Consider the following 23,636-nt stretch of genomic DNA (forward strand, 5'->3'; position numbering starts at 1 on the left):
AGACAGAGTTCTTGTTTTCATAGATGCTTTGCACAAATGGCAAATGGAGATTTTTTCCAAAGCAAGGCATGGCTTCTTAAGGGGCTGCATGACTTAGCTAGATGGGTCTTCTCTGTCTTCCAGATTTCAGATAGGGCTCTCTGTTTGTTCAGTACTTTTCTCCTTTGTATCTGATAATCCTCAAATCTTTTTCTTTTTTTTTTTTCTTTCTTTTTTTTTTTTTTACTACAGAGAACTCTGCAATGATCACAAACTGTTGTTTTCCAAGCTTCAGAGAGGAGGCTTTTTCAAGAAATGATTCTTTAAATATAAATTTCCTCTGGTATTGTTGATTCCCATTTCTGTATTATGCTCAAGATCTGCCATTGTCAATTCACTCAAGCAGTACAAGCAGAAGTTTTGTGTCCTTCTGATGACACAACTGCAGACCACTATCACTCAGATTTGGGTCTCTCAGTCTGTGATCCAAGCTGGAGTGTGTGGCATTCACCTCTTGAACAGTTATTGAAGAAGACTCTTGCTTTGCATTGAACACAGATTCTCTTTGGTTTAATATAAAGCTTTGCTGCCCTTTCGTCATCACAGTTGGGGATGTGCTATCCGGCATTTGGGCTCAAAGTGCAGAGATTCTCATTTCTGAGAATATAGTTTCTACACGTTAGATCATTAGAATTTCTTTTACAAAGAGCTTATATTGACAAAGGTAAATAAAAACGGTCAGATTTTATTCTTATGAATCTTTATTCTTATGATTTTATTCTTATGAATAAGAATTCATAAGAATAATAAGAAGTGTCTATCAAACACTTGCTGGTTCAAGGACACGTTTTTTTCCCTTTGAAATTGGGAAACATAATATTGGCACAGTGATTTCTCCCTCTTCAGCTAATTGTAATGGTCTCTGTATTAGACTGATTTTGACTGACTGCTATCATAGTGTCTGCCAAGTGAGAACTATTTTTTTTTGGTGAAAAGTCATTTAGTTGTTTTTCCCCAATGACACAATTCCTTTTTTAGTGTTGTATGTGGTTCTTCTCACCAGGATTTTATTGTTTTTCATTCTTCCAAGGTTTATTTGTTCATCATCTTTTTATTGAAAAAAATGTTATTTAGGGGCGCCTGGGTGGCTCAGTGGGTTAAGCCGCTGCCTTTGGCTCAGGTCATGATCTCAGGGTCCTGGGATCGAGTCCCGCATTGGGCTCTCTGCTCAGCAGGGAGCCTGCTTCCCTCTCTCACTGCCTGCCTCTCCATCTACTTGTGATTTCTCTCTGTCAAATAAATACATAAAATCTTAAAAAAAAAGTTATTTAAATCTCGATGTTACAGCATTCTGATAACATTGTTATTTTTCTTACTTTTTTCCTTTATACTCAGGCTACTGAATTTACACTTTCCTAGAAGAAACTACCATTTCCTTTACTTTAATTTTTCAGTGAATTCTGTGCAGGAGACTGTCCATATATTCTGTTTGTGCTTCCATATGTTGCTTTTTGGGGAACTAGTAGTAGGCTTCATAGTTGTCTACCTAAAGATCTGTCTTTGTGCCTGAAGCAGTCATACCCACTCCATTTTTAGCTTGGCTAAATCAGAAGGAACAATTGAAATAAAAATCATTCTTCAGGTTGGCTCTGGTTTGTCTAGGATAGACATAGAATATGCATTTTATCAAATGCTATATCTTAGTACAATGTCACCTCTACTATCCATGACTTGACAGAGTAGTAGGATTTCTAAAGAAAAGTTTTATTTTTTAAAATCTAAGAAATTAGAAACATTCTCCGTTCAAGTTCTTTTAGTCAGTGCATCAGATATTATATGATTTTTAATTAAAGGCATTCAATATTTTTTTACTGCCTAACTTTCTATAGTGACTTTTTAATTTAAAATATAAAAACATGAGTAAGAATTCTGAATATGTTTTATTAGCAGCTTAAGCATGATCTCTAGGTAAATTTTAATTACTCATATTAAAGCATTTAAAAGCAGAATAGTGAATGATCTAAAGTGATTTTTATCTCATCTTTATAAAAAATATTTATTCTTAAAGGTAGACATGTCTCAAGATTTAAAAATCCACTTCAGAAAGTCAAGCCAAAAAAAAAAAAAAAAAAGAAAGAAAGTCAAGCCAATTTGTAAACCCTTGAGTTAGGTAAAGGAGGAAAGTGGTTTAGATTTCCCAAACTTTGGAATACACAGTAAAAGTCCCCCTCATGCTGCTCCATGATTCATTATAATTAGCTCCATGTTGGGTATAGACCATGACTTTTTAGATCAATATGAGATTTAACTTTTCTCATACCTTACATAGAATATGGGAGGTTAAGAGTTGGAGCTTGGGGGCGCCTGGGTGGCTCAGTGGGTTAAGCCTCTGCCTTCGGCTCAGGTCATGATCTCAGGGTCCTGGGATCGAGCCCCACATGGGGCTCTCTGCTCAGCGGGGAGCCTGCTTCCCCCTCCCCCTCTCCCACCCCCTCTGCCTGCCTCTCGGCCTACTTGTGATCTCTCTCCCTCTCTCTCTCTCTGTTAAATAAATAAATAAAATCTTAAAAAAAAAAAGAGTTGGAGCTTGGAAGAGGTCTTATGAATGCAAAGTAATAGAATTAAGATGTTAACAGAATTGTGATTAGACAGATTATGTGTTGTCAGTTATGAGTTACCATATTGACACTAAGAAAGTAGTTATATGGAATTGTTGTTGTCAAAGAAAAAAAGCAAAATTTGCCTTGGATAACATAAAATGAACACAATTGAAAGAGTCAAAGTATCTTAGAAATTTTAGTAGATATTGTGAGAAAATAATTCTTCCATTTTATTTTGATCTTTAAAATATAAGAAAGGGAGTTACTTGTTTTTTTAATTTTAAAAAAATCCATACAGTGACTGCCATTATATTTGAAATAAAATCTATCCCTAAAACAGATCAGTGTGAACCATAATATATCTTTTAATACTGTTTTTAGGTAAAAAGGACCTCATTTCCATAGTTCAGAGCAGAATGTTAGCATTTTCAAGGTAATTTTAAGACTTGTTGCTTAGTAATATTCAAATGAGAGAGTCCCTCCCTTGAACTGGATAGTAAACAGTTGTCCATGTGAATGTGCATCAAGGATTCAGAAAAGGGAGAGATTTTGCAACACATAAATTATAAACAGACAGAAGACCATGTAATCAAATGAGAATAATTCAAGCTCAGTAAGTACTGTATGATTAAGTTAGTCATATATCAATAATTGTATATGTATTGTCAGGTGTACTTCATAATTATTCACCAATCTTCCCTCACGAAATGCCTATAAGCTATTTTTAGAATTGGCATGTAAAACCAAGAACTCAGTCCTTGTCTAGATCCTACTTTTGTGCATTTTTTTCCTTCTTTCTTTAGCCTCCATTCACATTTCTTGGTTTTCATGCCATTACTAGTTCTTAAGATCCCTTTGCAAGGGCTTGGAGCCTAAGTTCATTTATATAAAGCCCTAAACATTTTAAACACAATTGCAACAGAATGCCAATGTTTAATCTACCATTATCTTGATGACTTTGAGACAGAGTGCCTGTGACCCTTTATTATAATTTTGTTTTGTAATCTAACGGCCATCTCTAATGGGGATCCTCTAAATTGATTAATGGCATCTCATTCAACAAGTTGTTCAATCCAAAAATATTGGTGTCATCTTTAAATTCTTCTTATAATTCATATCTAATTAGTTACTGAGTCTTATAAATTGTATAGTCATAATACATTTTCTAGTTCTCTACCTTCCTCTTTATTCCAAAATCCACTGCCCTAATTAAAGTCATATGGCTTTTCTCATCTATAGCAATAATGCCTTAACGGGTTTCCTATAACCATTCTTCCTATCCTTCAATACTTTTCTCTTTCACACTGTTGCCAATAATAGCTTCTAAGACATGCATGTGTTTGGTCATTCTCCCATTTAAGTAAATCAATGTCTGTCTCTTAATTGCCATAGGAAAACCTTCAAATTTCTTGATGTGCCACTCACTTCGCAATTATTCCTTAGAAACCTTGATTGTTCACTCCTTCTCTCCCCATTCCACATTTCCAACAACATGTCCATTCACTTCCCCAAATTTCCATGTCTTTTTCCTTTTTCTGTTTCCTTGATCTGAATTCCCCAACAACCTGTCTAAAGAAATTTTTTAATATTTGGATCACATTTTAGTTTTTTGTAAAGTCTTCTTCAGACCTCTGCTTTTTGATACTTCCATATTTCTTTTTCAGACCTGTATGTCAACATTTAATGCACTGAATAGATAGAAAGCACGAGTCCATTCTATAAAACCATAAGGTCTTTGAAGGGGAGAGTGGTGTTGTTTCAAATATTAAAAGTTCGTAATCATTATAAAGTCAAGTATGATAATTTGTACCCTAGGAGCCTTTTAACAGGTATTTCTGATGTATTTTTTTAAAAAGTTCTTAACTACAGTCTCTTCAACAGTGGTATTGGGAAAACTGGACTGGTACATGCAAAAGAGTGAAAATGGACCACCTTCTTATACCTCACACAAAATAAACTCAAAATGGATGAAACACTTAAATGTGAGACCTGAAACCATAAAAATCCTAGAAGAGAACACAAGTAATAATTCTTTTGGTCATAGCAATATTTTTCTAGATATGGCTTCCAAGGCAAGGTAAACAAAAGCAAAATTAAAATATCAGAATAAGCCTCCAACAAACTCATTTTAAGCCCGAAGACACCTCCAGATTTAAAGTGAGGGGGTGGAAAAGAATTTACCATGCTAATGGACATCAGAAGAAAGCAGGAGTGGCAATCCTTATATCGGACCAATTAGATTTTAAGCCAAAGACTATAATAAGAGATGAGGAAGGACACTATATCATACTCAAAGGGTCTGTCCAACAAGAAGATTTAACAATTTTAAATATCTATGCCCCCAACATGGGAGCAGCCAACTATATAAACCAATTAATAACAAAATCAAAGAAACACATCAACAATAATACAATAATAGTAGGGGACTTTAACACTCCCCTCACTGAAATGGACAGATCATCCAAGCAAAAGATCAGCAAGGAAATAAAGGCCTTAAACGACACACTGGACAAGATGGACATCACAGATATATTCAGAACATTTCATCCCAAAGCAACAGAATACACATTCTTCTCTAGTGCACACTGAACATTCTCCAGAATAGATCACATCCTCGGTCCTAAATCAGGATTCAACCGGTATCAAAAGATTGGGATCATTCCCTGCATATTTTCAGACCACAATGCTCTAAGCTAGAACTCAACCACAAAAGGAAGTTTGGAAAGAACCCAAATACATGGAGACTAAACAGCATCCTTCTAAAGAATGAATGGGTCAACAGGGAAATTAAAGAAGAATTGAAAAAAATAATGGAAACAAATGATAATGAAAATACAATGGTTCACAAACTGTGGGACACAACAAAGGCAGTCCTGAGAGGAAAATATATAGCGGTACAAGCCTTTCTCGAGAAACAAGAAAGGTCTCAGGTACACAACCTAACCCTACACCTAAAGGAGCTGGAGAAAGAACAAGAAAGAAACCCTAAGACCAGCAGGAGAAGAGAAATCATAAAGATCAGAGCAGAAATCAATGAAATAGAAACCAAAAAAACAATAGAACAAATCAACGAAACTAGGAGCTGGTTTTTTGAAAGAATTAATAAAATTGATAAACCCCTGGCCCGACTTATCAAAAAGAAAAGAGAAAGGGCCCAAATAAATAAAATCATGAATGAAAGAGGAGAGATCACAACTAACACCAAAGAAATACAAACTATTATAAGAACATACTATGAGCAACTCTACGCCAATAAATTTGACAATCTGGAAGAAATGGATGCATTCCTAGAAACATATAAACTACCACAACTGAACCAGGAAGAAATAGAAAGCCTGAACAGACCCATAACCAGTAAGGAGATTGAAACAGTTATTAAAAATCTCCAAACAAACAAAAGCCCAGGGCCAGACAGCTTCCCGGGGGAATTCTACCAAACATTTAAAGAAGAACTAATTCCTATTCTCCTGAAACTGTTCCAAAAAATAGAAATGGAAGGAAAACTTCCAAAATCATTTTATGAGGCCAGCATCACCTTGGTCCCCAAACCAGACAAGGATCCCATCAAAAAAGAGAGCTATAGACCAATATCCTTGATGAACACAGATGAGAAAATACTCAACAAAATACTAGCCAATAGGATTCAACAGTACATTAAAAGGATTGTTCACCACGACCAAGTGGGATTTATTCCAGGGCTGCAAGGTTGGTTCAACATCCACAAATCAGTCAATGTGATACAACACATCAATAAAAGAAAGAACAAGAACCATATGATACTCTCAATAGATGCTGAAAAAGCATTTGGCAAAGTACAGCATCCCTTCCTGATCCAAACTCTTCAAAGTGTAGGGATAGAGGGGACATACCTCAATATCATCAAAGCCATCTATGAAAAACCCACCGCAAATATCATTCTCAATGGAGAAAAACTGAAAGCTTTTCCGCTAAGGTCAGGAACACGGCAGGGATGTCCATTATCACCACTGCTATTCAACATAGTACTAGAGGTCCTAGCCTCAGCAATCAGACAACAAAAGGAAATTAAAGGCATCCAAATCAGAAAAGAAGTCAAATTATCACTCTTCGCAGATGATATGATACTAGATGTGGAAAACCCAAAAGACTCCACTCCAAAACTGCTAGAACTTATACAGGAATTCAGTAAAGTGTCAGGATATAAAATCAATGCACAGAAATCAGTTGCATTTCTCTACACCAACAGCAAGACAGAAGAAAGAGAAATTAAGGAGTCAATCCCATTTACCACATAAGATACCTAGGAATAAACCTAACCAAAGAGGCACAGAATCTATACTCAGAAAACTAAAGTACTCATGAAAGAAATTGAGGAAGACACAAAGAAATGGAAAAATGTTCCATGCTCCTGGATTGGAAGAATAAATATTGTGAAAATGTCTATGCTACCTAAAGCAATCTACACATTTAATGCAATTCCTATCAAAGTACCATCCATCATGGAACTAGAGCATATCATGCTTAGCGAAATAAGTCAAGCAGAGAAAGACAACTATCATATGATCTCCCTGATATGAGGAAGTGGTGATGCAACATGGGGGCTTAAGTGGGTAGGAGAAGAATAAGTGAAACAAGATGGGATTGGGAGGGAGACAAACCATAAGTGACTCTTAATCACACAAAACAAACTGAGGGTTGCTGGGGGGAGGGGGTTTGGGAGAAGGGGGTGGGATTATGGACATTGGGGAGGGTATGTGCTTTGGTGAGTGCTGTGAAGTGTGTAAACCTGGTGATTCACAGACCTGTACCCCTGGGGATAAAAATATATGTTTATAAAAAATAAAAAATTTTAAAAAAAGTACTATCCATCTTTTTCAAAGAAATGGAACAAATAATTCTAAAATTTATATGGAACCAGAAAAGACCTCGAATAGCCAAAGGGATATTGAAAAAGAAAGTCAACGTTGGTGGCATCACAATTCCGGACTTCAAGCTCTATTTCAAAGCTGTCATCATCAAGACAGCATGGCACTGGCACAAAAATAGACACATAGATCAATGGAACAGAATAGAGAGCCCAGAAATAGACCCTCAACTCAACAGTCAACTAATCTTCGACAAAGCAGGAAAGAATGTCCAATGGAAAAAAGACAGCCTCTTCAATAAATGGTGCTGGGAAAATTGGACAGCCACATGCAGAAAAATGAAATTGGACCATTTCCTTACACCACACACAAAAATAGACTCAAAATGGATGAAGGACCTCAATGTGTGAAAGGAATCAATCAAAATCCTTGAGGAGAACACAGGCAGCAACCTCTTCGACCTCTGCCACAGCAACATCTTCCTAGGAACAATGCCAAAGGCAAAGGAAGCAAGGGCAAAAATGAACTATTGGGATTTCATCAAGATCAAAAGCTTTTGCACAGCAAAGGAAACAGTGAACAAAATCAAAAGACAACTGACAGAATGGGAGAAGATATTTGCAAATGACATATCAGATAAAGGACTAGTGTCCAGAATCTATAAAGAACTTAGCAAACTCAACACCCAAAGAACAAATAATCCAATCAAGAAATGGGCAGAGGACATGAACAGACATTTCTGCAAAGAAGACATCCAGATGGCCAACAGACACATGAAAAAGTGCTCCATATCACTCGGCATCAGGGAAATACAAATCAAAACCACAATGAGATATCACCTCACACCAGTCAGAATGGCTAAAATCAACAAGTCAGGAAATGACAGATGCTGGCGAGGATGCGGAGAAAGGGGAACCCTCCTACACTGTTGGTGGGAATGCAAGCTGGTGCAGCCACTCTGGAAAACAGCATGGAGGTTCCTCAAAATGTTGAAAATAGAACTGCCCTATGACCCAGCAAGTGCACTATTGGGTATTTACCCTAAAGATACAAACGTAGTGATCCAAAGGGGCACGTGCACCCGAATGTTTATAGCAGCAATGTCCACAATAGCCAAACTATGGAAAGAACCTAGATGTCCATCAACAGATGAATGGGTCAAGAAGATGTGGTATATATACACAATGGAATACTATGCAGCCATCAAAAGAAATGAAATCTTGCCATTTGTGACAACATGGATGGAACTAGAGCGTATCATGCTTAGCGAAATAAGTCAAGCAGAGAAAGACAATTATCATATGATCCCCCTGATAAGAGGAGGTGGTGATGCAACATGGGGGCTTAAGTGGGTAGGAGAAGAATAAATGAAACAAGATGGGATTGGGAGGGAGACAAACCATAAGTGACTCTTAATCTCACAAAACAAACTGAGAGTTGCTGGGGGGAGGGGGTTTGGGAGAAGGGGGTGTGATTATGGACATTGGGGAGGGTATGTGCCTTGGTGAGTGCTGTGAAGTGTGTAAACCTGGTGATTCACAGACCTGTACCCCTGGGGATAAAAATATATGTTTATAAAAAATAAAAAATTATTAAAAAAATAATAATAAATAATAATGACACTTTAAAAAAATATCAGAATAATATCGAAATAAAAATCTTTTGCACAGTAAAGGAAATAATCAACAAACCAAAAAGACAACCTACTGATTGGGAGAAGATATTTGCAAATGACATATCTGATAAGGGTTTTATTTCCAAACCATAAAGTACTTAATATGACTCAACACCAAAAAAACATAAATTAGCAGAGGATATAAACATTTTTCCAAAGAAGACAAACAAATGGCCAGCAGACACATGAAAAGTTGCTCAACATTTCTCATCATTGGGTAAATGCAAATGAAAGCCACAAAAAGATATTATCTCATACTTTTCAGAATGGTTAAAATCAGAAACACAAGTAACAACAGGTGTTGGCGAGTATGTAGAGAAAAAGGAACCCTTGTGCACTGTTGGTGGGAATGCAAAGTGGTGTAACCACTTAAAAAGAAATAAAACATGATCCAGTAATTCCCCTACTAGGTATTTACCCAAAGAATGTGAAAACACTTATTTGAAAAGATACATGTACCCTTGTATTTATTGTAGGCTTAATTAAAATAACCAAGAAGCAGCCCAGATGTCCAAGGGTAAATCAAGGAATAAAGAAGGTGTGCTATAAACACACAATGGAATATTACTCAGCCATAAAAAAAAAATAATGAAATCTTGCCATTTGCAACAACATGATGGATCTAGAAGGAAAATAGGTCAGTCTAAGAAAGACAAGTACCATGTGATTTCATTTACATGTGGAATTTAAGAAACGAAACAAACAAACAAAATGAATCAAACAAAAAAATGGACTTTTAAATATAGAGAGAAAACTGGTGGTTACCAGATGAAGGTGGTTGGGGGGATGGGTAAACAGGTGAAGGGGATTAAGAGTACACTTATTGTGATGATCACTGAGTACTGTATAGAATTGTTGAATCACTACATCATGTGCCTGAAACTAATACAACACTACATTAATGATAGTAGAATAAAAAATAAAAACAATTAAAATAATACTTACATTATTTACCATTCAACTGATGCCTCTTAAATTCAGAAACTTATTTCTTAATAGAGATAATCTATAGCTTTCAAGAGGCACTTTTGGGGCATTAATATTCTAGTTACCTGACTTGATTTTTAATACTGTAGTCAGATTTATATTAACATAGCACTGTTCTAGGCCTTTCAGTTTCTATAATCATATAAGATAGAAGAACATGCCTGGAATCTGGATTTCAAATCTGATACAATAAAACCTATATATTCTTCAAAATTTGGGTTACCCTGACAGTTTTATTAGTACTTTAAATTTAATGAGCTTCCCATTTGAAAATGCATTTAAAATATTATTTAATAGGAATCTCAAATACATCATACAGGCATACAAAGAATATCGTAGTTATTTCCTATTTTATGCTTTATTCTATATTATTTTGTTCTTTAAGTAGATGATATTTGTTGGAATTTTTATAAATATTGCACAAATTTTTATAATAATTTTAAACACTATTCTCCAATGTTGGAAATAATATGCATAATAGAAAAATCTTATCTACATTGTTCTGTAACTTGAAAAGTTGCTTTAAGTTACACATTTATAAAAAACAAAAAGAAAAGAAAGTCTCAAAAAATGAAAAAAATTATGACATTTTCCAATTAGAAAATGGAACTGGAAATACTGCTTTTCCTGAGATGAACAATTTATTTTCAGACATGATAGACTTTTACTTTTATGAAGGTGTTTGGTCAAATTAAAAGATCAATAGATACTGCTACCTTATATGTCAGGCTCTCAGAGATTAATTTATTTTCCTTAGCACTATATTTCTTTGATGGAGACATTAGTGGAAATATCAACAATAAAGTAATATAGAGCATTTCTATAGTACAAATATAGACAGGGCAAAATATGTTTCACTCACAGTATTAAACTTGCATCTCTTCTGGAGTAATTGAATACAGTGAAGTTTCAAAACAATCTAACAGAAAATGAAATAAAAGGGAACTAAATAATGGATTTGCCTCTTCTATAATAATGTGTAAGGTTAGAGAAAGAGGAGAGGATAAAAACATCTTGAATAATTTTATTGACTGACTTTTCATTGAAGGTGACTGTCAAATGAGTCAATGGTGAAGGTTTTGTTTGAACAATAATAGAATAGTGTATGGTTTTACAAATTACTTGTTTTCAGATAGCTGAAGAAAGACTCAGAGATTGAAATCCTTGGAACAATAACCAAAAAGCTCAGTGGAATGAACTGGTTTGGGGGCATTCAGAAATGCTTAAACTATTCATGAGTTAAGGTTAGATCATATATTCTACGGATGATAGTTTGCTTCTAAAGTTTTAGTCTTTTATTCCTGCTCATATTCTCCCCAAGTATCATTCAGAAAAAAGTTTAGAGTGTATTTATATATTTCCAGAAAAACTTATCTTGTTCATTTGTAAGTATAATCAGGTCATTCCATAACATTTGCTGTGAGGAAAAAAAAGTCATTTCATAACCATTGGTTGTTCACTAGCACGGACTTAATTGATTCACCATTGGCCTATACAGAACTCCATTTAAAGGAGATAATTATTAAGCACCAAGAATACCTCAAGCAAAGGCAGATTTGTTGTGAGGGCAATCAAAACTTGGACCTCAAGCATGATATTAAAGTCCCAGTACTATGGAAGAAAGAAAACAGTCAAATATAAGAAAGCTTTGTTGTTGTTGTTGTTGTTGTTTGGCCAGGCACTCAGATAAAGCAAATACTTCTTAGTTGAATGATAATGTTTGGGTGCCTCGGTGGCTTAGTCGTTAAGCATCTGCTTTTGGCTCAGGTCATGATCCCAGGACCCTGGGATTGAGGCCCACATTAGGCTCCCTGCTTGGCTGGATGCCTCTCCCTCTCCCACTCCCACTGCTTGTGTTCCCTCTCTCTCTGTGTCTCTCTCTGTCAAATAAATAAAATCTTAAAAAAAAAAAAACTGATGATGTTAAATTTGGAAAATGACAGGTGTGAGCAGAAAATTAGGAAACCAAAAACACAATTATTCTTATAATATTAAAAACAATACAGGTAAGCCACTTATATTGGAAAAGGACATGTAAACTTACAGTTGTTGTATATGCAGCTTCGGGATCATCTTCTAGCACCCGGGAAAGACCAAAATCAGAAACTTTGCATACTAAGTTGCTGTTGACCAATATATTCCTAGCTGCTAGATCACGATGAACGTAACCCATATCAGAAAGATACTTCATTCCTGATGCAATGCCTCGGAGCATACCAACCAACTGGATGACTGTGAAATGGCCATCATGTTTCTGAAAGAGAATCACAATAGTTTACATTGATTTATTTTAATGTAGCATATGTGAGTGCAGGCATGCATGTGTGTGTAACCTTAAGGAAAACCTTTGAATTTATTTTACTGGATCCAATGAATACAAGCATCAAATCTGCTGAGCATGAAATATAAGAATTTGTTTGACATTTAAAGGAAAGGAAAACCTCGCTGGAAGTGATGAAGGAAAACAAAGGATAGAAGAGAACCAACCAAATTAACTGATTTCAAAAACTCTAAGTAATAAGAGGGACCTAAGTCTAATTACGTAGCAGCAATGACTACCAAAAGAAGAGAATTAACTTTCCATAATTGTGACCTATGTACAGGTGGGCAGGACAGCAGAACCTAAGACTGGATAAAAACTTCATAATAATTTGAAATGAGAAAAATGATTGCTTAGGAAAAAAGAGGACTTGTTTGCATAAATAAGAAATAAGTTTAGGGAATCTATAGGAAAGAGAGAAAAAATATATGCAAATAGAAAATAACTAGATTTTCCCATTCTTTTATTATATAGAGAGTGAATAAAAAGAAAGTTGCTGGCAACTGACTGAAAACAGGACTATTTTAGCTCCCTGTTGGGAAGAGTAAATGAAGTCATATGAATAACAAGGCATAGCACTGGTACGCAGCATTCAATCCCTTGATTGCTTATTCTTCCCATCTTGACTTAAAAATAACATTTTTGAAAGGAAAAAATTCAGTTGTCATCCATGTAAGACGTGTACACCAATAAGACCAGACACACACTACCCCAAAATTAGAGAAAAATTAAATAAAAATATATTTAGTTTGAAAAATAAAGAATATTGTTTTACATAGTTATTTGGGGACAGTTGTCCTCAAAGGAGTTATGGAGAAACGTGAAAGATTCTCAGGTTGGTTTTATACACTAGGTAACATTTATTTATGAATGCTATAAAAATGAATATCTAACAAACGACTATGGGGCTATATTACCTTATACAGTGTGGTAGATGAATAAATAAGAGTTGTCTTCAAATTTACAAAGTTATAGCAGTCTTCCTGGATATATGATTTAAAACTATAGTGTGGGTTAAATACACGGGTGATCTGACTGCATCACAGTGACACAACATTCTATACAAAGATGATTCACTGGTCAGTTAAATGAATAAGCTTATACTACAAATGAAATAAACTTTGTCTTTATATCAACTTATCTCCCTGATAGCTCTCTGATAATATCTCTCAACCAAAGTGCAGAGTAAGTAAAAGAACCCTCTTTTAAAAGAAACATTCTATAGCAAAAGTATCCATTTAAGCAGGCTCTTCTGTATAATTAATGTATAAAAGATAACCTAGCAAAGGAAATCTTTGGTGTTATTAGCTCTTTATGTTTCCAATCCATCTTCCTAGACAGTGAGCTATGAGATGAAATCTGCCTCTTCTATCATGTACCCTACCTACCTCTCCTCTATTAGGACTCTCAAAGCCTTTGAGTAGAATTCAAAGCATAAATTCTTTTGGCCTAGAAAGGATTACACTAAATTTAAAGAGGTGGCTCTTTTACCTATTAGAAATAGAGTTGCCTGGTATCACAGTTCTCATCAATGCAGAATTTCTGCGTGGTAGGAAATGTTAATGGACCATCTGAAAACTAAGGAATGCCTCAATTTTCTTATCTGTACAATGAGAATAGAATAATCTAACTCAGAGGTGCAGTGAGTATCACATAGAAAACACACAGCACATCCCCTGACTTATTTTAATAATAGTTATTATTTAATAAAACCTTATATTACAATTACATGTAGCTCATGTAATTTTTTTTAAAGATTATTTATTTATTTGCCAGAGAGAGGGATCACAAGTAGGCAGAGAGGCAGAAAGAGAGAGAGAGAGGGCCAAACAGGCTCCCCGCCTAGCAGAGAGCTCAATGCAGGCCTTGATCCCAGGACCCTGAGATCACAACCTGAGCTGAAGGCAGAGGCCCAACCCACTGAGCCACTCAGGTGCCCTGATACGAATCAGAGAATTGTCCTCCCACGTTCCTGAAAAATCAGTCGAGTAACATAAACTCCTACGTCATAAAAGAAAATTATTATTTAATTCCAGGTTGAAATTTAATTTCCTGTCTATTCTGAGAGTGACAAAAAGCACCAAGTTCTTCCTTTCCTTTTTTTTTTTTTAATATTTTATTTATTTATTTGACAGAGAGAGAGAGAGAGAGAGATCACAAGCAGGTAGAGAGACAGAGAGAAGGGGAAGCAGGGTCCCTGCTGAGCAGAGAGCCCGATGTGGGGCTCGATCCCAGGACCCTGGGATCATGACCCAAGCCGAAGGCAGAGGCGTTAACCCACTGAGCCACCCAGGTGCCCTTGTTTCCTTTGTTTTAAGAGACTACTTTTTTTTTTTTAATATAATTTTTTATTTTTTATAAACATATATTTTTATCCCCACGGGTACAGTTCTGTGAATCACCAGGTAAGAGACTACTTTTTTTTAGAGCATTTTTAGGTTTATAGCAAAAGTAAGAGAAAAGTATACCCTCTGCCCCCACACAGGCATAGCCTCCCCCATTATCATCCCCTCACCAGGGAATGATATTCTTGGTATTTTACATGCTATGGGTTTGGACAAATTTATAATGACATAAACCCATGTTAGTACCATGACGAGTATTTTCACTGTCTTAAAAATCCTCTGTGCTTCATCTACTCATCCGCCCTGACCAAACCTTGGCTATCACTGATCTTTTTACTTTTTTCATAGTTTTGCCTTTTCCAGAATGTTATATGGTGGAGACACACAGTAGGTAGCCTTTGCAGATTGATTTCTTTCCTTTCATAAAATACATTAAAGATTCCTCTATGTCTTTTCCATGGCTTGATGCCTCCATTCTTTTTAGTACTAAATAAAATCCCTTTATCTGCATGCACAACAGTTTTATTTATCCATTCACCCACTGAAGGACATCTTGGTTGTTTCCAATATTTGGCAATTAAAAATAAATAATTATAATGTTTATAGCATGTTTATAGCTGCAGGCTTTTATGTGTAATAGTATGTTTAGTTTTGTGAGAAATCCCAAACTATCTTCCAAAGTGGCTGTACCCTTTTGCCTTCCTACAACAAACAACAGCAATGAAAGAGAAATCCTATTGCTTGACATCAACACTACCATTTAGTGTCCTCAGTGTTACCAATTTTGGCCATTCTAATAGGTGGTATCTCATTACTTCAATTTGCATTTTCCTGATGACATACAGTATGGGGCACCTTTTCATGTGCTTATTTGTCATCTGTATATCTTTTGTGGAGTGCCTGGTAAGGTCTTTTACCCATTTTTTTTTTTTTTTAAAGATGCTTGTTTTCTTACTGTTGAATTTTAAGAGTTCTTTGTATATTTTAGGTTAAGTCCTTTATTAGATGTGTCTTTTGCAAACATTTTCTCCCAGTCTGTGGCTTGTCTTCTCACTTTTTCAACATTATCCTTTGCAGAGCAGAAGTTTTAAATTTTAATTAAGTCCAGCTTATTGGTTTTCTTTTTTTTCTTGGATTGTACCTTTGTAGTTGTACCAAAAAAATCTTTGCCATATCTAATGTCATCTAGCATTTCCCCCTATGTTACCTTCTAGGAATTTTATAATTTTGTGTTTTACATTTAGGCCTATAATCCATTTTGACTTAATTTTTGTAGGGGGAGTAATGTTCTCTGCCTAGTTTTTTGTTTGTTTTTAATTTTTGCTTGTGGATGTCCAGTTGTCCCAGCACCATTTTCTGAAAAGACAATTTTTGCTCCATGGTATTGCCTTTGCTCTTTTGTCAAAGACTAGTTGACCATGTTTATTACAGACTTTCTATTCTGTTCCATTGACCTGTTCATTCTTCCACCCACATCATACTGTCTTGATTCCTGTTTATGTCTTGAAGTCGAAGTCGGGTAGTATCGGTCCTCCAACTCTGTCCTTTTTCACTACCGTGTTCATCATTATAGGTCCTTTGCTTCTACATATAAGCTTTAGAATCAGTTTGTTGATACTCACAAAATATTTTACTGGAATTTTGATTGGGATTTCATGGAAAATATATATCAAGTTGGAATGAACTGACATTTTAATACATTTTAGTAATATTGCATGTCCTTATGAACATGGAAGATATCTCCTTTAATTTAGTTCCCTGCTTTTGTTTATTAGAGTTTAGTTTTCCTCATATGGATCTTGTACATATTTTGTTAGATTTATACCTGAGTATTTCATTTTTGGGGGGTGCTCATATAAATGGTATTGTGTTTTTAATTTCAAATTCCACTTGATCATTGCTGATATGTGGGAAAGCTGTTGACTTTTATACATTGTGTATTAACTTTGTATTCTGCAACCTTGCTATAATTGCTTATTAGTCTAATTGTTTTGGTCAATTCTTTCAGGTTTTCAACATGGATGCCATGTTATCTGTGAACAAGGACAGTTTTATTTTTTCCTTCCTAATCTGTGTATTTTCCCAGTATGATAGTGAAAAGGAGTAGTGAGAATGACGTCTTTGCCTTGTTCCTGATCTTGGTGAAACACCTTTAAGTTTCTTGCCATTAAATATAATAGCTGCAGGGTTTATAGATAGTCTTTATCAAGTTTAAGAACTTCCCTTCTATTTCTAGTTTTACTGAAAGTTTTTATCATAAATCAGCATTCAGTTTTGTCAAATATCTTTCTCTTCATCTATTTATATGATCATGTGATTTTTCTTTTTTAGTCGTTTGATATTATAGATGACATTGATACACTTTTGAAAGTTGAACTGTTCTTGCATACCAGGGTAAATCTCACTTGGTTGTAGGGTGTAATTCTTTTTATATAATGTTGGCTTGAATTTGCTAATATTTTGTTACAAGTTATTTTTTTAACAGGATTATTAAGGTATGAGTCACATATCATACAATTTATACTTTTAAACTATACTAATTTATCATTTTTAGTGTATTCACAGAGTAGGTATAACCATCACCATAATCACCATTAAAATTTTTTCATGATTCCCTAAAGAAACTATATACTCACTGGCAGTCATTCCCCATTCCTGCAACTTCCTCTACCAGCCCTAGGCAACTACTAATTAACTTTCTATAGCTTTGTCTATTTTGGTTATTTCATTTAAATGTAACCATAAAGTATATGTTCTTTAGTGACTGTATTCTTTCACTTAATATAATGTTTCAAGGTTCATCAGGATTTTATATTATTTTTGCTGGTATATTATTCATTTTATTTTATTTAAAATTTTATTTTATTTATACATCATATTGTACATTTTATTTATTTATATATATTTATACATTTTATTTATACATCTATCAGCTGATAAACATTAGAGTTACTTCCACTTTTTGGCTATCATGCAATATATATATTTTGTTACACATATTCCCCTTCCCCCTTTTTAGATAAGAACATTTAAGTTCTACTCCTTTAGCAAATATCAATTCTACAATGCAGTTATTAATGATAGTCACCACTTATTCATCTTATAACAGAATGTTTGCATTCTTTTACAAACCCCTCTATCTCTCCTACTTCACCCCACCCTTGGCAACCACTTTTGTACTCTCTGTTTCGGAGTTCACTTTTTTTTTTTTTTTTTTTGGCTTCCACATATAAGTGTACCATGCAATATCTGTCTTTCTCTGTCTAACTTATTTTTCTTTTTAAATTTCTTATTAACTTATAATATACTACTAGCCCCAAGGGTACAGGTCTGTGAATCACCAGGTTTACACACTTCACAGCACTCACCATAGCACAGATCTTTCCCAATGTCCATATGTCTGACTTGTTTTGTTTAGCGTAATGTCCTCTAGGTTTATCCATGTTGTGGTAAAGAGCAGGATTTCCTTTTATTTAAAGACTGATTAATATTCCATTATATATTTTCCAGATTTTCTTAACTTACTTAACCATTAACAGACACTTAGGTTATTTCTGTATCTTTCTTGTTATGAATAAAGCTGCAATGAACTTGGGAGTACAGATATCTCTTTGAGATAATGGTTTAATTTCCTCTGGATATATACCAAAAGTGAGATTGGTGTATCATATGATAGTTCTATTTCTAATTACTTGAGGACCCTCTGTACTGTTTTTCATATTTGCTATACCAATTTATATTCTTGCCAACAATGTAAAAGAATTCCTCTTTCTTCACATCCTTGTCAGTATTTTTATTTTTGTCTTCTTGTTAATAGCCATCCTCACAGGTGTGAGGTAATATCTCATTGTAGTTTTGATTTGCAGTTCCTTGATGATTAGTGATGTTAACCATCTTTTCTTCTACCGGTTGAATCATTTGTATGTTTTCTTTGGAAAAATGTCTATTCAGGCCTTTGGCCCATTTAAATTTTTTTTTTTATATAATTATTGAGTTGCAGGAGTTCCTTGTAAAATTTGGATATTAACCCTTTATAGGAATACATGATTGACAAATGCTTTCTCCCATTCCATAGATTACCTTTTTGTTTTGTTGATGGTTTCCTTTGTTGCGCAGGAGCTATTAAGTTTGCTGTAGTCCCATTTGTTTATTTTTACTTTTGTTGTCTTTGTTTTTGGTGTCAATTCAAAAAACCACTGCCAAGACCAAAGCCAAGGAATTTACCCTCTGTTTTCTTCTAGGAATTTTATGGTTTCAGGTCTTAGGTTCAAGGCTTTAATCCATTTTGAGTTAATTTTTGTGTATGGTATAAGATAGGGGTTCAGTTTCATTCTTTTGAATGTGGCTGTCCACTTTTCCTAGCACCATCTGTTGAAGAGACTATCATTTCCCATTGTATATTCTTGGCTCTTTTTGTCAAAAGTTAAATGACCATACACTCATTGGTTTATTTCTGTGTTCTCAATTCTATTCCATTGATCTATGTGTCTGTTTTTATGCCATTAGTGTACTGTTTTGAGTGCTATAGCTTTGTAATAGAGTTTGAAATTAGGAAATGATATGCTTCCAGTGTTGTTCATTTTTTCATGATTACTTTGGCTATTTGGGGTCTTTTATGGTTCCATACAAATTTTAGGATTATTTGTTCTAATTTTGTAAAAAGTGCTATTGGAATTTTGATAGAGATTGCACTGAATCTGTAGATTGTTTTGGGTAGCATGAACATTTTAATGATATTACTTCTTCTAATCCATGAATAAAGAATAATTTTCCATTATTTGTATTATTTTCCATTTCTTTTATCAGTGTTTTGTAGTTTTCAGTGTACAGATCTTTCACCTCTTTGGGTAAATTTATTCCTAAATGTTTTATTCTTCTTCAATAAAATTGTAAATGGGATTGTTTCCTTAATTTCTCCGACAGTATGTTGTTAGTGTATAGAAATGCAACTGATTTTTTGTATATTAATTTTGTATCCTGAAACTTTACTGAATTTATTTATTTCTAACTGGTTTTTGGTGGAATCTTTAGAGTTTTCTATATATAAGAGGTTATGTGCAAATAGAGACAGTTTTACTTCTTTTCTTATTTAGATGCCTTTTATTTCTTTTTCTTGACCAAATGCTCTAGCAACCCTCTAGCACCCAGTGCTCCATGCAATATGTGCCCTCCATAATACCCACCACCAGGCTCACCCAACTTCCTACCCTCTGCCCCTTCAAAACCCTCAGATTGTTTTTCAGAGTTCATAGTCTCTCATGGTTCATATCCCCCTCTAATTTCCCTCAACTCCCTTCTCCTCTCCATCTCCACGTGTCCTCCGTATTATTCCTTATGCTTCACAAATAAGTGAAACTATATGATAATTGACTCTTTCTGCTTGACTTATTTCACTCAACATAATCTCTTCCAGTCCCATCCATGTTGATACAAAATTTGGGTATTCATCCTTTCTGATGGAGGCATAATACTCCATAGTGTATATGGACCACATCTTCCTTATCCATTTGTCCATTGGAGGGCATCTTGGTTCTCTCCACAGTTTGGTGATTGCTGCTATGAACATTGGGTACAGATGGCCCTTCTTTTCACTACATCTATATCTTTGGGTTAAATACCCAGTAGTGCAATTGCAGGGTCATAAGGAAGCTCTATTTTTAATTTCTTAAGGAATCTCCACACTGTTTCCCATGTGACTGCACAAACTTGCATTCCCACCAACAATGTAATAGGGTTCCCGTTTCTCCACATCCTCTCCAACACACGTTGTTTACTGTCTTGTTAATTTTGGCCATTCTAACTGATGTAAGGTGGTATCTCAATGTGGTTTTGATTTGAATCTCCCTGATGGCTAGTGATGATGAACAATTTTTCATGTGTCTGTTGGCCATTTGTATGTCTTCATTGGAGAAGTCTCTGTTCATGTCTTTTGCCCATTTTATTTATTTTTTTAAAATTTTTTTTTTTTTTTTTTTAAAGATTTTATTTATTTATTTGACAGAGAGATCACAAGTAGTCAGAGAGGCAGGCAGAGAGAGAGGAGGAAGCAGGCTCCCTGTTGAGCAGAGAGCACGATGTGGGGCTCGATCCCAGGACCCTGAGATCATGAACTGAGCCGAAGGCAGAGGCTTAACCCACTGAGCCACCCAGGTGCCCCTTCTGCCCATTTTTTGACATGATTATCTGTTTTGGGTGTGTTGAGTTTGAGAAGTTCTTTATAGATCCTGGATATCAGCCTTTTGTCTGTACTGTCATTTGCAAATATCTTCTCCCATTCCGTAGGTTGTCTCTTTGTTTTGTTGACTGTTTCCTTTGCTGTGTAGAAGCTTTAGATCTTGGTGAAATTCCAAAAATTCATTTTCGCTTTTGTTTCCATTGCCTTTGGAGACAAATCTTGGAAGAAGTTGCTGTGGCCGACATCGAAGAGGTTATTGCCTGTTATGATTCTGATGGATTCCTGCCTCACAATGAGGTCTTTTATCCATTTCGAGTTTATCTTTGTGTATGGTGTAAGAGAATGGTCGAGTTTCATTCTTCTACATATAGCTGTCCATTTTTCCCAGCACCATTTAGTGAAGAGACTGCCTTTTCTCCACTGTGTATTTTTTCCTGCTTTGTCGAAGATTATTTGACTTTTAGAGTTGAGGGTCCATATCTGGGCTCTCTACTCTATTCCACTAGTCTATGTGCCTGTTTTTATGCCAGTACCATACTGTCTTGGTGATCACAGCTTTGTAGTAAAGCTTGAAATCAGTCAACGTGATGCCCCAGTTTTGTTTTTCTTTTTCAACATTTCCTTAGCAATTTGGGGTCTCTTCTGATTCCATACAAATTTTAGGATTTTTTGCTCCACCTTTTTGAAAAATACCGGTGGAATTTTGATCGGAATGGCATTAAAAGTATAGATTGCTCTAGGCAGTATAGACTTTTTAACAATCTTTAATCTTCTGATCCATGAGCATGGAATGGCTTTTCATCTTTTTGTGTCTTCTTCGATTTTCTTTCATGAGTGTTATGTAGTTCCTCGAGTACAGATCTTTTACCTCTTGGTTAGGTTTATTCCCTGGTATCTTATGGTTCTTGGTGCTTTAGTAAATGGAATCAATTCTCTAATTTCCCTTTCTGTGTTTTTTCATTAGTGTATAAGAAAGCAACTGATATCTGTACATTGACTTTGTATCCTGTCACATTACTGAATTGCTGTATGAGTTCTAGTAGTTTGGGGGTGGAGTCTTTTGGATTTTCCATATAAAGTATCATGTCATCTGTGAAGAGCGAGAGTTTGACTTCTTCATTGCCAATTTGGGTACCTTTTATTTCTCTTTGTTGTCTGATTGCTGTTTCTAGGACTTTTTTTGTTTGTTTGTTTCTAGGACTTCTAATAGTATGTTGAACAAGAGTGGTGAGAGTGGGCATTCTTGTCACATAGCACATGTTCTTTATCCATGCATCAGTCAGTGGACACAATGGGTTACTTTCATAATTTGGCTATTGTAGATAGCGCAGCTTTAAAAATTGGGGTGCATGTATGCCTTTGAATTAGTATTTTTTAAATTAAATTAAATTAAAATTTTTGTATATGTGTTCCAAAATTCATTGTTTATGCACCTCACCCAGTGCTCCATGCAATATGTGCCCTCCTTAATACTCACCACCAGGCTCACCCAACCCCCATACACTCCCTTCCAAAATCCTCAGTTTATTGTATTTTGGGGGTAAATACTTAGTGGCATGATTGCTGGATTGTAGGATAGTTCTATTTTAACTTTCTGAGGAACTGTCACTGTCACACTGTTTTCCAGAGTAGCTGCACCAGTTTGCATTCCAACCAACAGTGCAAGAGAGTTCCCCTTTCTCTATGCTCTTGCCAACACCTGTTGTTTCTTGTGTTGTTGATTTTACATTCTTACAGGTGTGAAGTGATATCTCATGTAGTTTTCTTACAGCATCTTTGGCTTTGTTATCAGAGTAATACCGGTCTTATAAAATGAGTTTGGGAGTGTCCCATTTTTTTTTATTCCATGCAAGTTATTTCAAAATTATTTCAGCTCTTCTTATTGCCAGTATTTAGAGAGACTTAAATTGCTTTAATTCAGTGTCATAGCAATCACAGTTCCAAGAACAGTAAGTGTCCTCATTAAAAATGAGAGTTTGGTATTTGAAAAGAAGATAAACCACTTTCTCCATGTTCTGTCATGGAACTACATAATGTAGAATATGTATTTCTAATTCCCATAGCCAAGACATTTCAGGGGTCCATGAGGTCAAAACTGTTTTTATGCTAGCACTAAGACATACATCTACCTTTTTCCCACTATGTTGATATTTGTACCAATGGTACAAAACTCTGGTGGGTAAAGTTACAGGAGCCTTAACACAAATTAAGGATCAAGGTAGTAGCACCAAACCAAACTGTACTAGTATCATCTATCCTCATATTCTCCACCACATGAACTAAACAAATGAATGAAAGGGGGACAATTTTGTATAAGAATGAGATTGTATTTGACAAAGCAAGTATTTGATGAAAATTTATTAATTTCACTAAACATTGATCCCCGGTTACACACTCTTAGGCCAACATCTTGGTGGGGGGTGGTGTAGAAAAAAGAAGGATTGGGCAGCAGGAGAACTTAAAATGCAGTGCATTCACAACAAAGTCCTTCATATACCCCATGGAATGTCTTGGGTCTGGGATAACTCTTCATAATTGGTTCAAATTGAGGAAAAGGAGCTGGGTCCTTATTCTTGCCACATCAATCAATCACTGGCTACAAGCTGCTCCTGTAAAGGCGCCATGATCTTGGGTATAATGGCTTTCTCTAGCCAAGGCCATTTCCCAGAGATGAACTCCAGCTAAGGATTATCAGGGCCCCAAACTCTAGA

General features: G+C 35.3%; 1 protein-coding gene across 2 annotated transcripts in view; it reads right to left on the reverse strand.

The window, feature by feature from the left end:
- EPHA6 (EPH receptor A6) overlaps positions 1 to 23,636 on the reverse strand; it is an 876,957-nt gene that overhangs the window by 91,648 nt on the left and 761,673 nt on the right. For both annotated transcript variants that reach the window (XM_059392124.1, XM_059392125.1), the window contains one exon: positions 12,130 to 12,339. In XM_059392124.1, coding sequence (XP_059248107.1) covers positions 12,130 to 12,339 — 210 coding nt within the window. The remainder of the gene's footprint in view (positions 1 to 12,129; positions 12,340 to 23,636) is intronic.

The sequence above is a fragment of the Mustela nigripes genome, chromosome 2 (assembly GCF_022355385.1).
Source record: "Mustela nigripes isolate SB6536 chromosome 2, MUSNIG.SB6536, whole genome shotgun sequence".
Taxonomy (NCBI): domain Eukaryota; kingdom Metazoa; phylum Chordata; class Mammalia; order Carnivora; family Mustelidae; genus Mustela; species Mustela nigripes.